Source organism: Arvicola amphibius, chromosome 10, assembly GCF_903992535.2.
Source record: "Arvicola amphibius chromosome 10, mArvAmp1.2, whole genome shotgun sequence".
NCBI lineage: Eukaryota > Metazoa > Chordata > Mammalia > Rodentia > Cricetidae > Arvicola > Arvicola amphibius.
In genome coordinates this window covers 61,976,572-61,996,095 of record NC_052056.1, presented here as the reverse complement: position 1 = coordinate 61,996,095, position 19,524 = coordinate 61,976,572, and the positions used below count along the sequence as shown (strand labels likewise).

General features: G+C 46.3%; 1 protein-coding gene and 1 pseudogene across 1 annotated transcript in view; one reads left to right on the top strand and one right to left on the bottom strand.

Moving 5' to 3' along the window:
- The window catches only part of Senp5 (SUMO specific peptidase 5), a 35,715-nt gene extending 19,150 nt beyond the window's left edge, over positions 1 to 16,565 (bottom strand). The window contains exons 1-2 of the mRNA XM_038344769.2: positions 16,395 to 16,565; positions 2,700 to 4,224 (exon numbers count right to left, since the gene is read on the bottom strand). Coding sequence (XP_038200697.1) covers positions 2,700 to 4,194 — 1,495 coding nt within the window. The 5' untranslated portion in view covers positions 4,195 to 4,224; positions 16,395 to 16,565. The remainder of the gene's footprint in view (positions 1 to 2,699; positions 4,225 to 16,394) is intronic.
- On the top strand, positions 10,565 to 11,421 carry LOC119824271 (annotated as a pseudogene).
- Positions 16,566 to 19,524: the final 2,959 nt, after the last annotated feature.

The following is a 19,524-nucleotide window of genomic DNA, read 5'->3' as shown; positions in this document are numbered from 1 at the left end:
AGTTTTTATTATTTATTTAGCTGTGGTATAAGAGTTTTTCCAACAAGCTACATCTACAACCAAGGAAACAATTTCAAAAGGGATTTCAGCCAGATTATAAGGCCGTCTGCCGTCAACTGATGTATATATTAATTTAATGGTTTCAATCATGGCCACTGAGCAAAGTCTCCAGTTTAAAAAAAAAAAAAAAAAAAAAAACTTGCTTGTAAACAGCTAACAAAGAAGCTGAGGAAGGCTGGGGGCTCACAAAGGGATGTGCTAATGATAAGGAAGCGCCATGACCTGCCAGGCTGACAGCTGATCTGGACTATGACGGGAAAACCATAACCAGCTCCTCCTGTGGCTCCAGACCATGGCTTCTGCTAGGCTGTCGATTCACAATGGAAAGGGCTCTGCTGCACAGAGAAAGATGAAGACCCTGCATTTCCTCCTGTTCAGCTCCCACCAGAGTGGCCCCAAACTCAGGGCCCCAAACATGCTAGACAAACCACAGAATGCACCCGCAGCCCTTTATCTTTTTATTTTTATTACATTTGTTCATTCATTTTGTGTGTGTGTGTGTGTGTGTGTGTGTGTGTGTACAGGAAGGCACACCTGCCAAAAGCACACAAACAGAGGTCAAAGGACAACACGTGGGAGATGGTGCTCAGGTCATTAGGCCTGGCAGCAAGTGCCTTCACCCTTTACCCACTGAGCCATCTTCCCAGCCCAGCCCTAGGTTTTTTAAATCATTACCTCTGATTCTTCACCCAAGTCTGTTGGAGGTTCTAAGAATAAAGCACGTAACATTTTTAAATTTTTTGTTTTTATTATGTATATGGGTGTTTTTTCTGCTTATGTCTGTGCACTACATGTATATGCCTGATGCCTAAGGAGGCCAGAACAGGGTGTCAGATCCCCTGGAACTGGAATTACAGATAGTTGTGAGCTGTCATTTTGGTGCTAGGTCTAGAACCTGGGTCTCTGCATAAGCCAGGTCTGTTAATCATAGAGCTATTTATCCAGCCCCAAGAGTATTTATGTCTGCTATATTCCCAGCCTTTGTATTTTAATAGCTATCTTGTTTCTACACAGGGATCTTAGTCTACATGAAAGAATGGAGAAATCAGGAAACCTTAATATTTTGAAAGACTGCATCTAATTGGAAAATTATATAGGTAGAAAGAGAGTACACTCCACAAAGCTGTCTCTGACCTTCACAGGGAACACCAAGGAAGAGCAGGTGGAGAGAATTAAGGGCCACAGGGAAGAAGAGCTGTGACATGCTGTCTCTGGACACATCATGACCATTGCGCCCGTGAGCTCACCGCAGCTGTGGTCACCAGCACAAGGTCAGCCAACAAAGTCAGTCAACATCCCAACAGACAGCACTGTCCAGTAAGGACTCAGTGGGGACGGATGGAAGGAGCAAGGAGGGAAGAGAGGGATGTGTTGGGGATGCTAGGGAGAGAAAGTTACACTGTATAACACTAGGCATGGTGGCACACATCTTTAATTTCAGCATTTGGGAGGCAGGGTCTGGAGCAAATTCTTTTAAGAACTGTGTAATCTGGACATGGTGGCCCTTGCCTTCTAATACCACTAATACCAGCACCAGAGAAGATGAGACTGGAGGATGCCAAGTCCAAAGTCAATCTGGGATGCACAGTGAACACAGTCTCACAAAAAGGGTGGGGGAGAGGCCAGCACTTGGAAGGCAGATGGATCTCTGCAAGTTCAAGGACAGCCTGGTATACAGAGCAAATTCCAGGACAGTCAGAGAGATACAGTAAGACCCCAACTAAAAGACAAAGGAAAAAAGATACACTGTATACAGTCATGGAACTGTCAAAGGAATAATAAATAATACTCTGTTAAGAAGAAAAAAGAAACAACAGCAAACAATGTTGTGGTGCTACAGAATATTATATTCTGGGAGTGGCAATCCTTGGCAATTACAATTAATTTGGCATCTTTATATCTAAACTGATATGGTGGTCCATGGAAGCAGAGATCATTGTATTCTGCTTGTTCCTATATTCATAGAAACCAGAATTCTGGCTGGTATACAGGAGCTTCTCATATATTAATAAAAGAGAAACAATCCTTCGGAGAACTAGGTAAAGAAAAACTATGCACCGATCAAATGCAGACAAACACACAGAAGTCATCAGGCTGGGTAGAGCTCAGCTGACAGAATGTCTGCCTCGCATGCAGCGTTCAATCCAGACCCATATAAATCATGTATGGTGATAACATACCTGTAATTCCAGCACTTGAGAGCATCACAAATTCAGTCATCCTCGACTACATGCAAGTTTGAGGCCAGACTGAGCTTACCTAAGATTCTGTCTAAAAACAAAAACCTGATCTTATAAAATTCTTATCTGTAATCTGTATGACTAACTGATAAAACTTAGGTTTAAAAGGTAATTTGGCCATCCTCTTAAACTGTTTGAATATCAACATTCTTTTACCAGCAATTTCAATGGCAATTTAATTACAGAAACAATTGTGTACAAGAGTTCATTGAACCCTTATAGCAAAATCAATCCAAGTGTCCATCAGCAAACCGAGAAGGGAGCTAAGCAACATCTCCATAAGGGAGCAGTGTAAAAGGCACCACGAACATCCAATGGCCTTCAGGGAAAGCCATGTGTGGGAGGGTGAACCAAGACTTCTGGGAAGGATAATGGAGGGCAACAAAGAACAGTGCATACCGGAGAGGCAGGCTGACAGCTGCTCATCATCCACTGGAGAAGCTTTCTGACTGCCCTTGCCACCCGCCATTTGGTTTTCTGCTTTGAGTTCAGTGCACACCAAGGGGGCATCCAGGGGACTTTTACAGTAAGGGTGGTCCAGCAGTTTAGAATTAAGGATGTTCTGCTTGAGAGACCCATCCTCCTCCATCTGGAAGTGCTTGTTCTGAGGAGACTCTTCAGACACAGGCCCATCCACAGCACCCACAGACGCGTCTGCTCCAGACACCGACAGTCTTACTCTGTCGGCATTGACAGCACTTGTCCCACTCTCCTGACCCAGAGTCAGAACTGCTCTTTCCGTTTCCGAAGTGAGCTTGTTACTAGGAGGACGTTCTGTTAAAGGGATCTCGTGAATCTGCTCTGTACACTCCCACTTAGGAGAAGAGGGCGACTGGTCCCAGGCGTGTGTGGCAGAGCCATTCTGTTGCTCAGGGAAGGCTTCATCTAGATTGCGCTCCTTGTCCAAGAAAGGGCTTTCTTTAGTGTGACCATCAGGCACATGCAAGTTCTTTCCCTTCGCCACAGCACTGCCATCCATGTCTGCAAGGTACGGCTGACACCGACAAGGGTCCTTAGGTTCTGGGGAAGGGACCGGGCTGCAACTGCCAGCCTCAGTGTTATCCCTACGGTTCTCTTGATGGTCCCCAGCAACCTTCTGTACCCAGCTCCGCTGGGCTTTTCTTAGCTTGCAAACTCTGTTTTTCGTTCTGAAGTGCTGGGATCTGAAAATCCTATACCGAAATCTAATCATGGATAATTTCTCATACATCATAAGAGACACTTTGACTCTTCGATGTTGATTAAGTTGGAACTTTTTCGGAATCAAGGGTTTCCCATTCCTGTGGTGCTCTAGCCCTTGGTAGCAGCCATAACAAACGCGCTTTCTATGTTTGTTCAAGACCACAATCTTGCCGCTCTCACCTGGACTTTGGCTCTCCCCATTGAACTTCATGGGAAAGTCTGAAGCTTGTGGGCCTGTCCCAGGTTTGTGACCACTGGCCTTAGCTAAAACAGTATTTGTTGACAAGCTCGTGACTGCCTTCAGGAGCCCTTTCTCTCTGCAGTATCCATGGTCCAAGTTCTTTGCTGGTGACAGTAACTTATCTGCTTGGAGTTTCAGGAAGCTCCTTGAGGAAGAAATGAAGTGCTTGGTGTCCTTTCTGTTCACTTTGGCATACAAAGTACTACCATTCTGAGCAGGCACTCCAGACTTGGCCTTTGCACAAAGTGGCACATCCTGAATCCATGATTTCTGGATGTGAGGACCCTTCTTACTATACTGGAAATGCCTCAACTGTTGACCCCAAACAACCGGCCTTCCCAGCTTAGCTTTCAGAAAGCACAAGTTTTGAGAAAAATAGAACTTCTTAAAGCTTCCAAACCCAGTATTCCATTTCTCAGAAAAGGCTAAGTGAATTCCTTTTTTCCATAGAATTTTCTTCTGTTTTTTCATTTTTCTGATGCATAATGAGAAAAGATGTACCTAAACAGAAAAGAATGTAAAGTTAGATTTCACTGTAAATATGCCATAAAGACATAGCGCAGCTAAGATCAGAAAAAATGAAAAAGAACATATGCATTCCAATTTATTCTATCAGTCATAAAGAAATCCTACCTGACTGAAGGTGCCACTGCAAGGAGAAAAGGAAAGAAGGAAGACATGAACATTTAGCAAGTCCTATTTTCTTTGCACCTGCCTCTGATGGGGACATTTCAAGAACTGTCAGGGTACAGTCACACATGCCTTTAATACCAGCACTGGGGAAGCTGTGGCCAGGTGGACCTCAATCTCGAGTTGTAGACCAGTCTCTTCTACATAGTGAGTTCTAGGTCAATCAGTGCTGTATAGTGAGTGACACCTTGTAACAAAAAACCACTGGTCGGTGGTGGCACACACCTTTAATCCCAGCACTTGGGAGACAGAAGCAGGCGAATCTCAGCAAGTTTGAGACCAGCTGATCTACATAAAACATTCCAGGACAGCCAGGGCTACAGAGAAACTCTGCCTCGAAAAACCAAAAAAAACCTTGCCAGACAGTGGTTAGTGATGCATGCATTTAATTCCAACACTCAGGAGGCAAAGGCAGACAGATCTCTGAGTTAGAGGCCAGCCTGGTCTACAGAGCTAGTTCCAGGATTGCCAGAACTACACAGAGAAACCCTGTCTCAAAAAGCAAAGCAAAAAACAAAACTTCTCAGTATATACCAGTTTTTGTTTTTGTGATTTATTTTTATTTTATGTGCTTGAGTACTGTGGCTGCATGTATGTAGATGTACCACTTACATGCCTACTGCCTGAGGAGGTCAGAGAGGATGTTGGATCCCCTGGAACTGTAATTATGGATGGTTGCAAGCAACCATGTGGGTGCTGGGAATCGAACCTGGGTTCTCTGCAAAAGCAACAGGTGTTTTAACTGCGGAGTCATCTCTTCAGCCCGCTGCATCAGTTTCTAATAGAACATACAAGGCAAAGAATCAGAAGAGAATTTCTGACTTTTTAGTAATGAAGCCTGTAGTGAGAGCTGCGGGCAGGCCTGCTTTTCGTCCTGCCCAGCTCCCAGCTGCCTGGCTAGTTTATGCCCCAAAATAACAACACACAAATTGTATTCTTTTAAATACTGCCTGGCCCATGAGTTCCAGCCTCTTATTGTCTAATTCTCACATCTCTTGCTTTAACCCATATCTAATAATCTGTGTAACACCACGAGTGGTGTCTTACCGGGAAAGATTCAGCATGTCTGACCTGGTGGCTGGCTTCATTGCATCTCTCTCCCTGAGGAGAGGCACGGCAGTCTGCCCCAGAGAGCAGAGGCATGGCAATTTATTAACTTCCCTTCCCAGCATTCTGTTCTGTCTACTCCGCCCACCTAAGGGCTGGCCAATCAAATGAGCCAGGCAGTTTTTTTATTAGCCAATGAAATCAACTCAAACAGAAGACTCTCCCACATCAGAAGCCACCTTGCTAGCCACAGTTTGTTTCTCATTAGCTAAGTGACTAGAAGCATGTCATTCATATTCTGTGTTCTCAACTGCAAAGTGAAAGACAGTAAGGAAGATTCACTTTGGACAGATTCATATCAGCTTATTTATAATTTGCCAACAGGAAAACAACTTTTGCTGGCAATTTTTTAAAAAGATTTATTTATTTATTTATTTATTTATTTATTTATTTATTATGTAAACAACATTCCTTCCATGTCTGCCTACATGTCATTAGAGGACACCAGATCTCATTACAGATGGCTGTGAGCCACCATGTGGCTGCTGGGAATTGAACTCAGGACCTCTGGAAGAGCAGTCAGTGCTCTTAACCTCTGAGCCATCTCTCCAGCCCCTGGAAATTTTTTTTTAAGGGCAAGTTATCTTTGGTCCACATAGCCATCAACCTCAAGGAGACCAGGCTGCACCTCCACAAGTTGGAGTCTGTAAGGAACAGCACCTCTCCAGCCACCCTCATCCAGTTACACTGGCTCTCAAGTGACTATAAGAGCCACAGACAGACAGACAGACAGACACACACACACACACACACACACACACACACAGAATCCAGGAACAGCTGACTGAGGTGAACAGTGAGCAGGAACGAATGAAAACCAGACACAAAGCTACAACAGTCAGTGCCAGCCTAGCCTGCAGAGGGCCTCTGTTCAATCAACAAGATGATGAGGCTGGAGATAGAGCACTTGCCCAGCCTGCACAAAGCCCTGGATTCAGTCCTCAGAACCACATAAAGCCATTAGTCATGAAGTCGCACACGCATAATCAACCCTAACCCTCAGGAAATGAGATAGAAAGATCAGCTCAAGGTCTGTGGAGAAAAGTCATCAATCTTACGCAGTTATGCACCCTGAAAGCTACAACCTACCAGGCAAGATGTACCTGGAGCAACAATGGCACAAAGGTTATGAGGACACCAGCCAATTCCAGTGAGATCTGAGGCTTGCCCCCTAAGAAGGGTATTCACGCCTGGCACTCTAAACCTAGTCAAAACCCCAGGGCTGGGCAGGTGACAAGCCCCACAAGTAGTAGAGCTCTGACTAAAGGACATGGGATCACAATGCCTTCTGGGTATTTATGTCTATACCCACAGATTGGTGCTGCTCTGACCTGGGCCAGAGAAGCTTCTGTATGAAGTCAGCAGCAGTTAATACAGAGACTCATAACTGAGCAAACTGGTATGAATACGAGACTCGAGTGCTCGGCTCTGAAAGGGAGGTCGATAGCACACCCTGCGAGGCTAAGGGAACAGAGGAAGATAAAGTGCTGTGGACCGCTGTTGTGTGGGTGTGACCCGGCTGTGCCCATGAACTCACAGCAGCAATGGCTGTCCACTGAGCACCTGTACAAGACTGGGCCCAGCAACATTCCACATGGAGGGCTCACCTACTCTCCCCTGAGGAGCTCTAGACAATCAAAGGTACTGGGGGGGGGGGGGGAATCACATTCTACAATAGAGAAGCCACTGGCTGTTGTTCTTTCTCAAGTAATAACCCGTCACCCGTGCTCCTGCAAGCAACAACTAAAGATAGTGGGACACCAGAAAAAAGAGAGAGAGTCGAGAGGTGGAGCACACCTTTAATCCCAGCACTCAGGGAGGCAGAGACAGGTGGATCTCTGTGCGTTCAAGGCCAGCCTGCTCTGCAGAGCGAGTTCCAGGACAGCCAGGGCTACAAAGAGAAACCCTTCCTCTTATATTTTTGGTTGTGAGCCTAGCCTTTAACAGTTGAGCCATCTCTCCAGCCCAAGAAACTCTTTCTCAAAAGTCAAAGAGAGGAGAGATGAGAGAGAGAGATGACGATGGACGGGAGGAGTAGACGAGAGGAGAGAGAGAGAAGAGAGAGAGAGGAGAGAGAGAGAGAGAGAGAGAGAGAGAGAGAGAGAGAGAAGTAGGAGGTGGGCTTGGAGGCAAGAAAGGGTTCTGAGGGGAACAGAATGAGATGAAGATAGTCGAAGTGCACTGTGTGTGTTTATGCATGTAAATATAAAACTGCGAAACAAGTAAATAAAGGAAGAGGAGGGAAGGGTCCAGGTCATCCTCAGCCACACGAGTTCTAAGTCAGCCTGGGGTATATAGCCTATCTCAAAAAACAAAAAAGAAAAGCCAAGCATATGATTTCAGAAGTTAATGATTTTGTTCTTTAAAAAAATGCTACAGAGTCCCAGAGCGGTGGCCCGAGTGGTGGTGGCGGGCCATGTGGCGGCAGGCAGCAGGCTCTGGGAGCAGCCAGTCCCAGGCAGAGACGGCTGCCGGTCTCCGAGCAGTGGCTGGTCCCAGGCAGGGAGACACATGGCGGGCGGGCAGGAGACAGAGACATGGGTAGACATGACTTAGAGTGAGGTTGAATATTTATTCAGGGGAGTTATGAAGGGGGAAGGGGGGAGAGAGACAGAGACACACAGAGAGAGAGAGAGAGAGAGACAGAGAGAGAGACAGAGAGGGGGGAAAGCGGAGGAAAAGAGAGCAAGCTCAGGCCGGAAGCTGAAGACCAGCCTGCCTCAGCGGATGGGGGAGGGAGTGGGCGTGGCTTGTCTCTTAAAGGGACAGGGACCAAAACCATAACAAATGATAATCTCGTATTACTAAAAGTTCTGTAGACACTAGCCACCGTAAGAGGAGTGGAAGAAATGACACATGACACACTATAAACCAGAAACCAATAGATAACGAGGATTGCAAGTCTGCTAACAATGTAGTAAGAAAAGGTCCCCACCTTCTCCACTCCCCCCACACCACCACACACACACATTACCCATCCCCCTCTGTTTGTTTTTTGGGACAAGGGTTTCTCTGTAGCCCTGGTTGTCCTGTAACTAGCTCTGTAAACAGGTTGGTCTCAAACTCAGATCCACCTGCCTCTGCTGGCCCTAGTGCTGGGATTAAGATGTGCGCATCAACTGCCAAGCCTCAATATTACCTTTCTATGCATCACTCTTCTATGAGGAAAAACCATGGAGGGCTAAATATATGTCTACCTTGGTCTCCTCTCCAAAGCCCAATGATACATTCAACATTGGACTAGGGGAGGGGCAAGATATTTCTAAATTATTCAGGCTGGCCTTGAATTAGCAAGCCTCCTGCCTCTGCTCACAGATGCTGGAATTGTGTGTGTGCCACTATGCACAGCTACAAGTTAGATTTGTGCATGTGCTTGGGTGGTTTTTCCTGTGAACCAACCCGGCTGTCCTGGAATTCGCCCTATAGAATAGGCTGGCCCGGAACTCAAAGAGATTCACCCGCCCCAAGTGCTGGAATTAAAGGCATGTGCCGCAGCCACCACCCAGCTGGAAGTTAGATTTTAAAAAGGCAAAACCCCACTAGGTACGCGTATACTCCGATAATCCTAGCAGCCAGGGAACTGAGGCATGGATCACAAGGTAAAGGCCAGCTTTGGTGATTTATAATGAGAGCCTGTCAAAAATAACGTGTGCGTGAATGAGTAAAAGCCCCCACAGACAAAGATAATGAAAGAAGATCAATAAAACTTGTAAAAGAAACAGTCACACTTGGTGGTATACACTTTTAATCTCAGCAGAGACTGGAGGGTCTCCAAGTTCAAATCTTTAATGAGTTCAAGGCCAGCCTGGTCTACATAGCAAGTTCCAGGTCAGTTAAGGCCACACAGCAAAACCTTGTTTCAAAAAACAAAAAGCAGATGAATGAGTAACACACTCAGCAGGTCAAAAAGGGCAATGCATGAAGTAACCTACATGACCTCAGAAAGGCCCCAAATTAAGAGGAAACAAATACCTATGAAGGCTAGGAATCTGGACGGAGCTGAAAAAGGAAGATCCCAGGAAATCTGAAGAGGAAGTTCCACCCCAGATCCTCCCTTCTACCCTGAGAGAGAAGCTGTTCCCTTTCTTGGCGCACAGTGCCGAGCAGGCTGAGAGAAATGAGTTCACGATGTAGACTTGCCCTCCTCACCAACACTTTATAAGGATACACTGTCAATGAGACAATTCCTATCAGGACAAGAGAGGTCATTTAAAGATTGTAGATATTTAATGCTCCCCTAAAAGGCCAAACAATTATTCTCCAGTGTATTCTGACATCAAAGAAATGTATCAGACTCTAGATCCTAATTTCACTGTCCCTTTCGTCCCTAAGAATAGAAATTTAACCTTCAAAAAGGGTAAAATCGGGCTGGAAAGATTGCTTAGCAGTTAAGAGAACTGGCTGTTCTCCTAGAGGGCCCAAGTATAATTCCCAGCACCCACACGGCAGCTCACAACTGTCTGTAATGCCAAGATCTGACACCCTCACACAGACAACCATGCACACCAATACACATAAAATAAAAATAGATACATTTTTTAAAATATGGTAAAACAGATATTCTGTGTGAACAGTTTGAAGGAGAATGGTACAGAGCACTCTTATTCAACTCATCCTCTGAGACTGTGGCAATCGCTGGTTCATCCTCCAGAAAAGTTGGTTAGTTTGTAAGAAAATCCATAAATCAACACACAGATCTTCCTCCTCGTCAGAGCCCAGCTAGCCCACTTCGCTGACTTTTCAGAATGCGGTGTGACGTTTCTTCTAATAAAGACCAGCCATTGCATTTCCATCAACTAACACACCAACAAACACAGAGTGGTAACCACCACAAAGACTAAGAGCCTAGAAAATTCAATCAATGAAAAATTCTAGAAAAAGCTGGGTGGTGCCTTTAATCCCAGCACTCAGGAGGCAGAAGCAGGCAGATCTCTGTGTTCAAGGCCAGCCTGGTCTACAGAGTGAATTCCAGGACAACCAGAACACAGAGAAACCCTGTCTCTAGAAAACTATATATGCTGCTTCTTCCTCTGGAAAACACTAACTGGTGGAAGATGCCAGTGTAGCAGGAGGACCCGGAGGACCCAGGGCCCAGGATTAGGAAGCCGTGGCGGCTTCCGAGGAGGATTCGACAGCGGTCTAAGGGGCCACGGCCGTGACTAAGGCCGCAGGGCTCGCGGAGGTAAAGCTGAAGACAAGGAGTGGATTCCTGTCACCAAGCTGGGCTGCCTGGTTAAGGACATGAAAATCAAGTCCCTAGAGGAGATCTACCTGTTCTCCCTGCCCATTAAGGACTTCGAGATCATTGACTTTGTCCTGGGAGCATCCCTAAAGGATGAGGTTCTGAAGATCATGCTCGTGCAGAAGCAGACTAGGGCAGGCCAGCGGACCAGGTTCAAGGCTTTTGTCGCTACTGGGGACTACAATGGTCACGTAGGTCTCGGCGTCAAGTGCTCCAAGGAGGTAGCCACTGCCGTCCGTGGGGCCATCATCTTGGCCAAGCTTTCCATTGTCCCTGTGCGGAGAGGCTACTGGGGGAACAAGATTGGCAAGCCCAACACTGTTCCGTGCAAAGTGACAGGCCGCTGTGGTTCTGTGTTGGGATGTCTCATCCCTGCACCCAGAGGCACTGGCAAAGTCTCCGCTCCTGTGCCCAAGGTGTTACTGATGATGGCCGGCATTGATGACTGCTACACATCCACCCTGGGAAACTTTGCCAAGGCCACCTTTGATTTCATCTCTAAGACCTACAGCTACCTGATCCTCAACCTCTGGAAAGAAGACTGTGTTCACCAAGTCTTTTATCAGGAATTTATCAGGAATTCACTGAACGGTCTTGTAAAAACCCACACCAGAGTCTCTGTTCAGAGGACCCAGGCTCCAGCTGTGGTTGTCACATAAGGGTTTTTATTTAGAAAAATAAAATGAATTAAGTCTGTTAAAAGAAAAAAAAACTATATATACACAAAAAACCTTAACAGAGTCATGATATATAAAGTGCTAATAATATTGCTAATACATAAAGAACTCTTAAATTAAGAAATAAAAGACAAAAAGCTTGATAACCTAATGAGAAAAAATACATAAGGAGGCAATTCATAAATAAAAATTTCTAAATAGCCCTTAAACATAGAAAAACAGTAAGACAGTCTCCTTCGTTTTTGGTTTTTCGAGACAGGGTTTCTCTGTAGCTTTTTTGGAGCCTGTCCTGGAACTAGCTCTTGTAGACCAGGCTGGCCTTGAACCCACAGAGATCCGCCTGCCTCTGCCTCCCGAGTGCTGGAATTAAAGGCGTGCACCACCACCGCCTGGCTGACAGTCTCCTTCTTGAGATGAGTTACTTTCTTGACAGCTGGGCATCTCTCTAGCCAAAAGATACTTTGTTTCCAAGGTACTACTCTGTAGCCAAGACCTACCTCAAATATGCAATCCTGCTTCTGCCACCTGACTGAAAAAGGCATTTTCAAACTTTGCTGATAGAATTCCAAACTGACGTAATCATTTTGGAAGAGAATTTGGTTAAGATTTCATGAATTCCACAGAAGTATTTATCCTTCGATCTGGCAACCTTACTTTAAGCAACTTGAACAGAAAACGCAGCTAGGACAATGACAAGGCTATCTGTTGCAACATTGTCTATAGCAGCAAATATTCCACCACTGCCCGCAGCAAGAACATGGTTGAATAAACTAGTTTATCTACAGGATGAATGAAGCTTCAATGGGGCAAGGATTCCTTCAGCAACAAGCATGCAGTGATTTACAGGATCCATCCTTAGATGAAGAAGGCAAAGTTCAGATGAGTTCCAAAGGAGGGAGGGGCAAGAAATGATGAGGGAAGGGCTGTTTCTCTGTATGTCTTTTTCTGCTGGTCTGACTTTAGGACAAACCTAATACTTCACATCTTAAATGAACCTGGCGTGCTTGCTTTTCCTCTCTGCAATACTGGAGATTAAACCAGGGCCACATGAATGCCCAGCAGGCGGCTCCACCACTGCGTTCTATCTCTTAGCTCCTGTACTTCAAATGATTAATACAACCACACCACAAAAAGAGAAAATTAACACACAACTTTAAAAACAATATTCGGACAACATGCTCGAGAGCTAAAGACAAAGTGTGCATACAGATATTGTACAGTGCATAGCAAATCTGCCTTTTCATACAAGTAGGAGTCAATTCTGATATTATTGGTATCCTGAAGTTGAGCAAATAAATAAAATATGCTGTGGATAATTAAAGCTAGACTTTCCACCACTAGAGAAACAATGAAGCATGAGATGATGAGAGAAAAACTAGAGGTACCGCTATGAGCTCAGAGTTTAATGCAGATACAGATATGGCAATGTACATACACAGATGAATATTTCTTGACTGTCAATGAAGCAACACAATCCCAGTAAAAAGTAAGTCCTAACAACCAGACCTTGGTTTCTAAATATACTCATTACTGAAAGAAACGGTAGCATGGTGACTCAAACTTGAAATCCCAGCCCTCTGGAGGCCGAGACAGGAGCACAAGGAAATCAACGCCATCGATGATGACACACTCCAGTGGGAGGCCGGCCTGAACTATGGAAGTCTTAAAAAAAAAAAAAAAAAAAAGGATTTCAGAACTGGGCAGAGAAAGCAGAATATGAACCTGGAATGTTACTGTGGTGCCAGAACATACACATAAATATTCTGTGAGTGAGAGACAGAAAGAGGTTTCACTATGTGGTCTTGGCTGGCCTGAAACTTGCTATGTAGACCATGCTGACCACGAATTCACAGAGATTAGCTTGCTTCTGCCTCTGGAGTGCTGGGATTAAAGGCATGTATCACTATGCCCTGTATAATTTTAAAGGATAGCAAAAGGTAGAAGGGAGATCTTCTTCATACATAATTTCAAATAAAAAAAAATACAGCGGGACATGGTGGCGCACACCTTTAATCCCAGCACTGGGGGGGTAGAGGCAGGTGGATCTCCGAGTTTGAGCCAGCCTGGTCTACAAAGTAAGTTCCAGGACACTTAGGACTATTACAGAGAAACCTTGCCTCGAAAAACAAACACAAAAACAGGATGAATGGAAAAAATAGAAAGGAGTAATATCTGCAATCTAAGAACTGACTGCCCACTCCCGCAGGTATAGCTACACCTCCTACAGTCCAAATAATCACAAGATCAGCTAAGTAGCCAAACTCTCTGATCTCAGAAAAAAAAAAAAAAGAAAAAAGGCTGGGTGGGGGCTGGGGGTGTAGAGGCTGGGAGATGCCTCAGTGGGAAAAATGCTTGCTACCTTGTTTGGGACTGCAGACCCTCAGACCCTGGATTTTCTATGACCCCTTGCCTACCAGAGTAAACGACTTGTTTTCCTGGGCTTGCAGCTGCTCTGGGCACAAGACCCTCATGAGTTCCTGATGGCAGAGCAGTGGTTTCTGGTGGGCTCACAGCTGAAAGACCTGAGAGCTAGGGTGTGACCATTAGTCAAAGAGAGCCCTATATAAGCTGCCTAGGAACACAATAAAATTGGCATTCTTGTTTCAAGGATGACCCGTGTCTGTCTCTCTCTCTCTCTCTCTCTCTCTCTCTCTCTCTCTCTCTCTCTCTCTCTCTCTCTCTCTCTCTCTCTCTCTGTGTGTGTGTGTGTGTGTGTGTGTGTGTGTTTCAATCTCCAGCCCCTTGCCCGACTCGCAAACTGTCCCGTGGTGCAGGTGCCACATTACCTGATTTTGGGTCCCCAGGACCCACATAAAAACTGAGCACAGCAACACATTCCTATAATCCCAGAACTGGGTGGTAGCAGAAGACAGATCCCTAGAGCTTGATGGTCAACCAGCCAGCCAAATGGGTGGTTTCATGTTCAATGAGAGATCCTGTCTCAACACAGAGTGCAGAACAATCCAGGAAGAGACCCCACACAGGTTAGCGCACCCCCACCCCACTTGACTAGAAACTAGAAAGCAATGGAGAAATGCCTTCAAGGCTTCAAAGTTCTGAAAGAAAATTATTTAACAAGAGAATTTTAGGCCCACCTAAGAACTAATGACTGAAAAGGGAAAAAGGTTTTCAGACAGGGGATTTATCAAAATATGTACCTCCTATATACCCTTTACAAAGAGCCCACAAGATAAGAAGTATCTGGACAAAATGAGGGAGTAAATCAAAAAGACATGGGAACCAGGCTCAGTGCTTGCCTAGCATGTGTGATGCTTTGGGTTCATTCAAATAATAACAATAATAATAGTAAAATTAAAGGTGGGGGAGAAAGGCAAAGGTTACTATGAAAACCGAAGTGGGAAGGCAGGGCGGATGGCTCAGTGGTGAAGAGCACGTGTTCTATCCCCAGCACTGACAGTGCCTCACAACCACTCATAACTCTGGTTCCAGGGGATCCAGCGCTGTCTTCTGCTCCCCATAGGCACCAAACAAGATGTGGTGCACAGACATGCAGGCAAAATATGCATGTACACTTTTTTAATATAAAAGATGGAGGGGGACCAAGAGAGAAAGAGCAAGCTGGGGGTGGTGCATGCCTTTAATCCCAGCACTCAGGAGGCAGAGGCAGGTGGATCTCTGTGAGTTCGAGACCAGCCTTGTCTACAAGAGCTAGTTCCAGGACAGGCTCCAAAGCAACACAGAGAAACTCTGTCTTGAAAAAAAAATTTAAATTAAAAAAAAAAAAAAAGAGGGCAGGATAGGCTCTAAAGCTGCAGAGAAATCCTGTCTCGAAAAACCAAAAAAAAAAAAAAAAGAGGGCAAAAGAGAAAAGCTGTATAAACTGGGCTTGTAATCCCAACATTGGGAGATAATAGCTGAGATGGGGAGACTGTAAATTCAAGGCCAGCATAATCTACACAGCAAACTGCTTTCCAACCTGAGCCACATATGGTATGTTTTAGGAGCAGAGTAGTGGGAATCTGAGATATAGAAGCAAAGGACTCCTAAATAGGACGAAACATAAATCAGGTATCCCCTAGGTCTTTTCTAAAAGCCCAGTGCACAAATGCTATCTCAGAATGGGAGAAACTGATGATTTATCCTCCTTATACCAGTGCTCTATCGATAAGCACAAGGCATCTGAGTGACTAGCTTTCTTGGATGCTGCACACTCAAAGCACAGATTGCAGTTAAGTTCCAATCACACAAGATCCTGGTATCTCTCCTGGCACCCTTCTCGATACTAAGCTTATTCTGGACAAAAGGCAAAAAGCATAATTAGAAATGTACCATGTGTCCTGAATATTCTTAAATGGCGTTTTAACCAGAGACTCAAAAAATTTCATTCAATTATTCCAACTAATTTGTACAGGTATAAGAACATGCCTACGTTCAGGCGGTGAGTTAAAAACAATACCAAATAGCAGGCTAGCGCTTCAATTCCGCTTCTCCAGACTCCTAAGTACAAACTCCCATGACCTCTCAGCATCTCACTTCCCCCAACAGAATAGCCACACAGAATAGTGGTATCGGGGTTAATACTGCCCAGCCAGATAGAATAAAAAAGTAGCTTCCCACCAGCCTAAAGCCCAAGAGTGCCATGCATAAGCATGGTGGAAAGGAACCAAAGCAAGCAGCAAGCAGAGCTGTCGGATAAACTCAAACCCCTCGACTTCCGATAAGGCAGGAGCCGAGAGACTGACAGCGATCTACAGGCAAAGCGTCCCCTGACTTCGGAAGGAGCGGCCCGGGGCGCGGGTTTTCTGGCTGTCTGATCTCAAGGCTCGGGCTGCAGAGGAAGAAGAAGGGCTGCGGTCCCCGGAGACCAGCGCCCACTAGGCGGCCTGCGGTGAGGCCGTGGGGGAAGCGTGCGGGCCTCGGGCGGCGCTGAGCTGGCGTGGGGAAGGGCTGGTCAGCAGCGCCGCGGACGCCGGGGCTGCCCCGCTCCCGCTTACCTAGGTGCTTGGCTCCCGGCACCTAACCCGCTGCCTGGACGAACGCTGCGGCCGCCGGGACCGCTGACTCGCCCACGCCCACACCCGGAGAAGCCCGACCAGCCACCGGGACTCCGGCCTGCTCGCGGCCGGCGGGGCTGCAGAGCTTCCTGCCAGCCCCTGCGCTATACGGGCGCCCGCTTTCGGCGTCACCTCCTCCTCCCTTGCCCTTCCGCCAGGAGCTCCGCCCACGCCCTGTGCGAAGGGCGTGGCTAGAGACGCCTGCTTTTAGAAAGGCTGGTGTGCTTCTGCTCCAGGCGTGGGTCGGGAACCGAGGATCTGGAGGAACTGCTATCTCGAGTTGGCCCAGGCGCCGCAAGGCAGGTTTCCGACTTCCTGCCATCAGCTCCCTGCAAGCTTTTGCCGTCGGAAAGGCTAAAACAAGCCTGGTGGTGGTGGCGCGTGCCTTTAATCCCAGCACTTGGAAAGCAAAGGCAGGCGGATCTTAGTTCGAGGCCACCCTGCTCTACAAAGTGAATTCCAGGACAGCCAGGACTGTTACAAAGAGAAACCCTAACTCGAAAAAAAAAAAAAAGAAAAGAAAAGAAAAAGAAAGGCTAAAACAGACCACAGCCGATGTAAGATCCACTGAACCCTCGCACTCTCGTTCTGGAGTTGCGCAGGCTTTCCCACTCTACTTTCCCTGTTGATATTTAGCCCCTAGTAATGTAACTTCTTTAACATCTCCCCAGGAGGGCAGGGCCTCCAGTTCGATGGTAATTGAACTACCAGAACTCGAGAAAGTTTACAATAAAATTTCTCTTTCTGGTGGGTGCGTCAGCAATCACCCAATCTACTATTTCTTTACAGAAAGTCTCAATGTGCAGCACTGACTAGCTTTGGACTCGGATCCTCTGGCCTCAGCCTCGTAAGCGCTATGATTAATTGATTGCCGGTGTGCACCACCCTATGCAACTCAATAAAATGGTCGCGGAAATCTTTCTAGAATAAGCACTCCAATACTAATGAGAGAGGAAGAGGGGAAGGTGTCTCGGTAAACCTAAGCCGGGACTCCTTCGGAAAGGTTTCGATCCCGGAGTCTGACTGTATATTCGCTTTATATCTAAAACCAGTGGGGCCGGGCAGTGGTGGCGCACGCCTTTAATCCCAGCACTCGGGAGGCAGAGGCAGGCGGATCTCTGAGTTCGAGGCCAGCCTGGTCTACAAGAGCTAGTTCCAGGACAGGCTCTAGAAACTAGTTCCTGTCTCGAAAAAAAAAAAAAAAAAAAAAACCAAAAACAACAACAACAACAACAACAAAAAAAAAAAAACAGTGGGGCAGGCAAGCAAGCCAGATGTTACATAAGAAGAGTACATGGCAGTCAGCAGGTTGCTAAGAGCAACAACCCACTGTTTCAGCAGGTCAGTCTGTTTCAGTAGCAAGGGAAGCCGTGCTAGGCAAAAAAGCAGGTACAAACAGTAAATCACCAAATAAATCAACAGTCAGTATCTAATAGTTGGTCTTTTTTTTTACCTTATTCTACTTCAAAACTTTTCATTTTGAAGTTGAGTGGGCTAACACATAACTGTAGTCAGAGGGCTGAGTTAGAAGGATGGTGGTGAACCTGAAGGCCAGCCTGGGCTACCCAGTGAGACTGATGATCACTTTCAACTGTGAACCTGAAGGGATGATAACCAAGTAGGCAGGAGTGGTGATTTTACCCTCAGCAGTCACGAGGAGGAGACAGATGGAGACTGAGTTCCTGGCCAGTCTAGTCTACACAGTGAGTTCCAGGCCAGCCTGGAAAACACTTCCAAAAGAATCACAGGAAATTTCCCAGAGTTAAGAAGCAAGATGCCAATCGAGATTTAACAGGAGGCATTTAGTATATCAAAGAGACAAGATCAGAACAGAACTTCCCTTCCTCGTATTACAGTTAAAACATCACATATACAGAACAGCAAAAGCATGTGGAAGTGGCAAGAGAAAAACGCCAATTCACAAGCAAAGCCTCGTCCATCAGAGTACCACAAGATTATTTACCTGAAACTGAAAAGCCAGAAGAGCTTGGAATGATGTATTTCAGGTTCTGAAACCGGGGCTGGAGACTTGGCTCAGTAGTTAATAACCACTTGCTGCTGTTACAAAGGATCTAGGTTCAATTTCTAGCACCCACACGAAGCCTCACAACCATCTGCAGCTCCAGTTCCAGGACCTGGTGCCCTCCTCCGACCTCAGTGACTGGGTACTCAGGTGGTGCGCACACACACATGCACACATGCACACGGCACGCACACGCGCGCACAGTGCTGGCATTAAAGACTTGAGCCACCGCCGCCCGGCAAGAAGTAGCTTTCAGTTCTAGCTGTGGACATGGGGGTCCCCATGCCCAATCAAAAGACCCTGACTAGTACACTGGATCATAAGGTAGGAACTATCTATTGGTTTCCTCCAAGAAGCTCAACACACCACACACACACAAAAAAAAGCCGGGCGGTGGTGGCGCACACCTTTAATCCCAGCACTCGGGAGGCAGAGGCAGGCGGATCTCTGTGAGTTCGAAGCCAGCCTGGTCTACAAGAGCTAGTTCCAGGACAGGCTCTAAAAAAGCTGCAGAGAAACCCTGTCTCGAAAAACCAAAAAAAAGAAAAAAAAAAAAAAACCAGACACTGTGTTAGGCAGAAGGGTGGAAAAAGATGTTCCCAGTAAACTGGATCAATAGATAAGACAAGCAGATGCCACTGTCCTATTACCTGGAAATACAGAGTTCAAAGCAAAAAGTAGTGAGCCAGGGGAAACTGTTTATGGGAACAACTCCATATGAAGACTGTTGTTTCTGGTGTTGGGTTCGCGTGGGTCCAAGGGAGGAAGAAACCGAGGTCCTCTGCAGGGGAGTCAGCCTCTGGTAAACTGACTGACTGTAGCTTTGCAAAGGGCCTTTGGAGTGGGGAGGGGGGTGACGGCTGGAGACAGGGGTTTGGGTTTGGTTTTGTTTTGTTTTTGTTTTTTCTTAGTGTATCTCTGGCTGTCCTGGAACTAACTCACTCTGTAGACCAGGCTGGCTTTGAACTGACAGAAATCCACCTGCCTCTGCCTCGCTGGGTGTTGGGATTAAAGGGGTGTGCCACCACTGCCAGGCGCAAAGATATT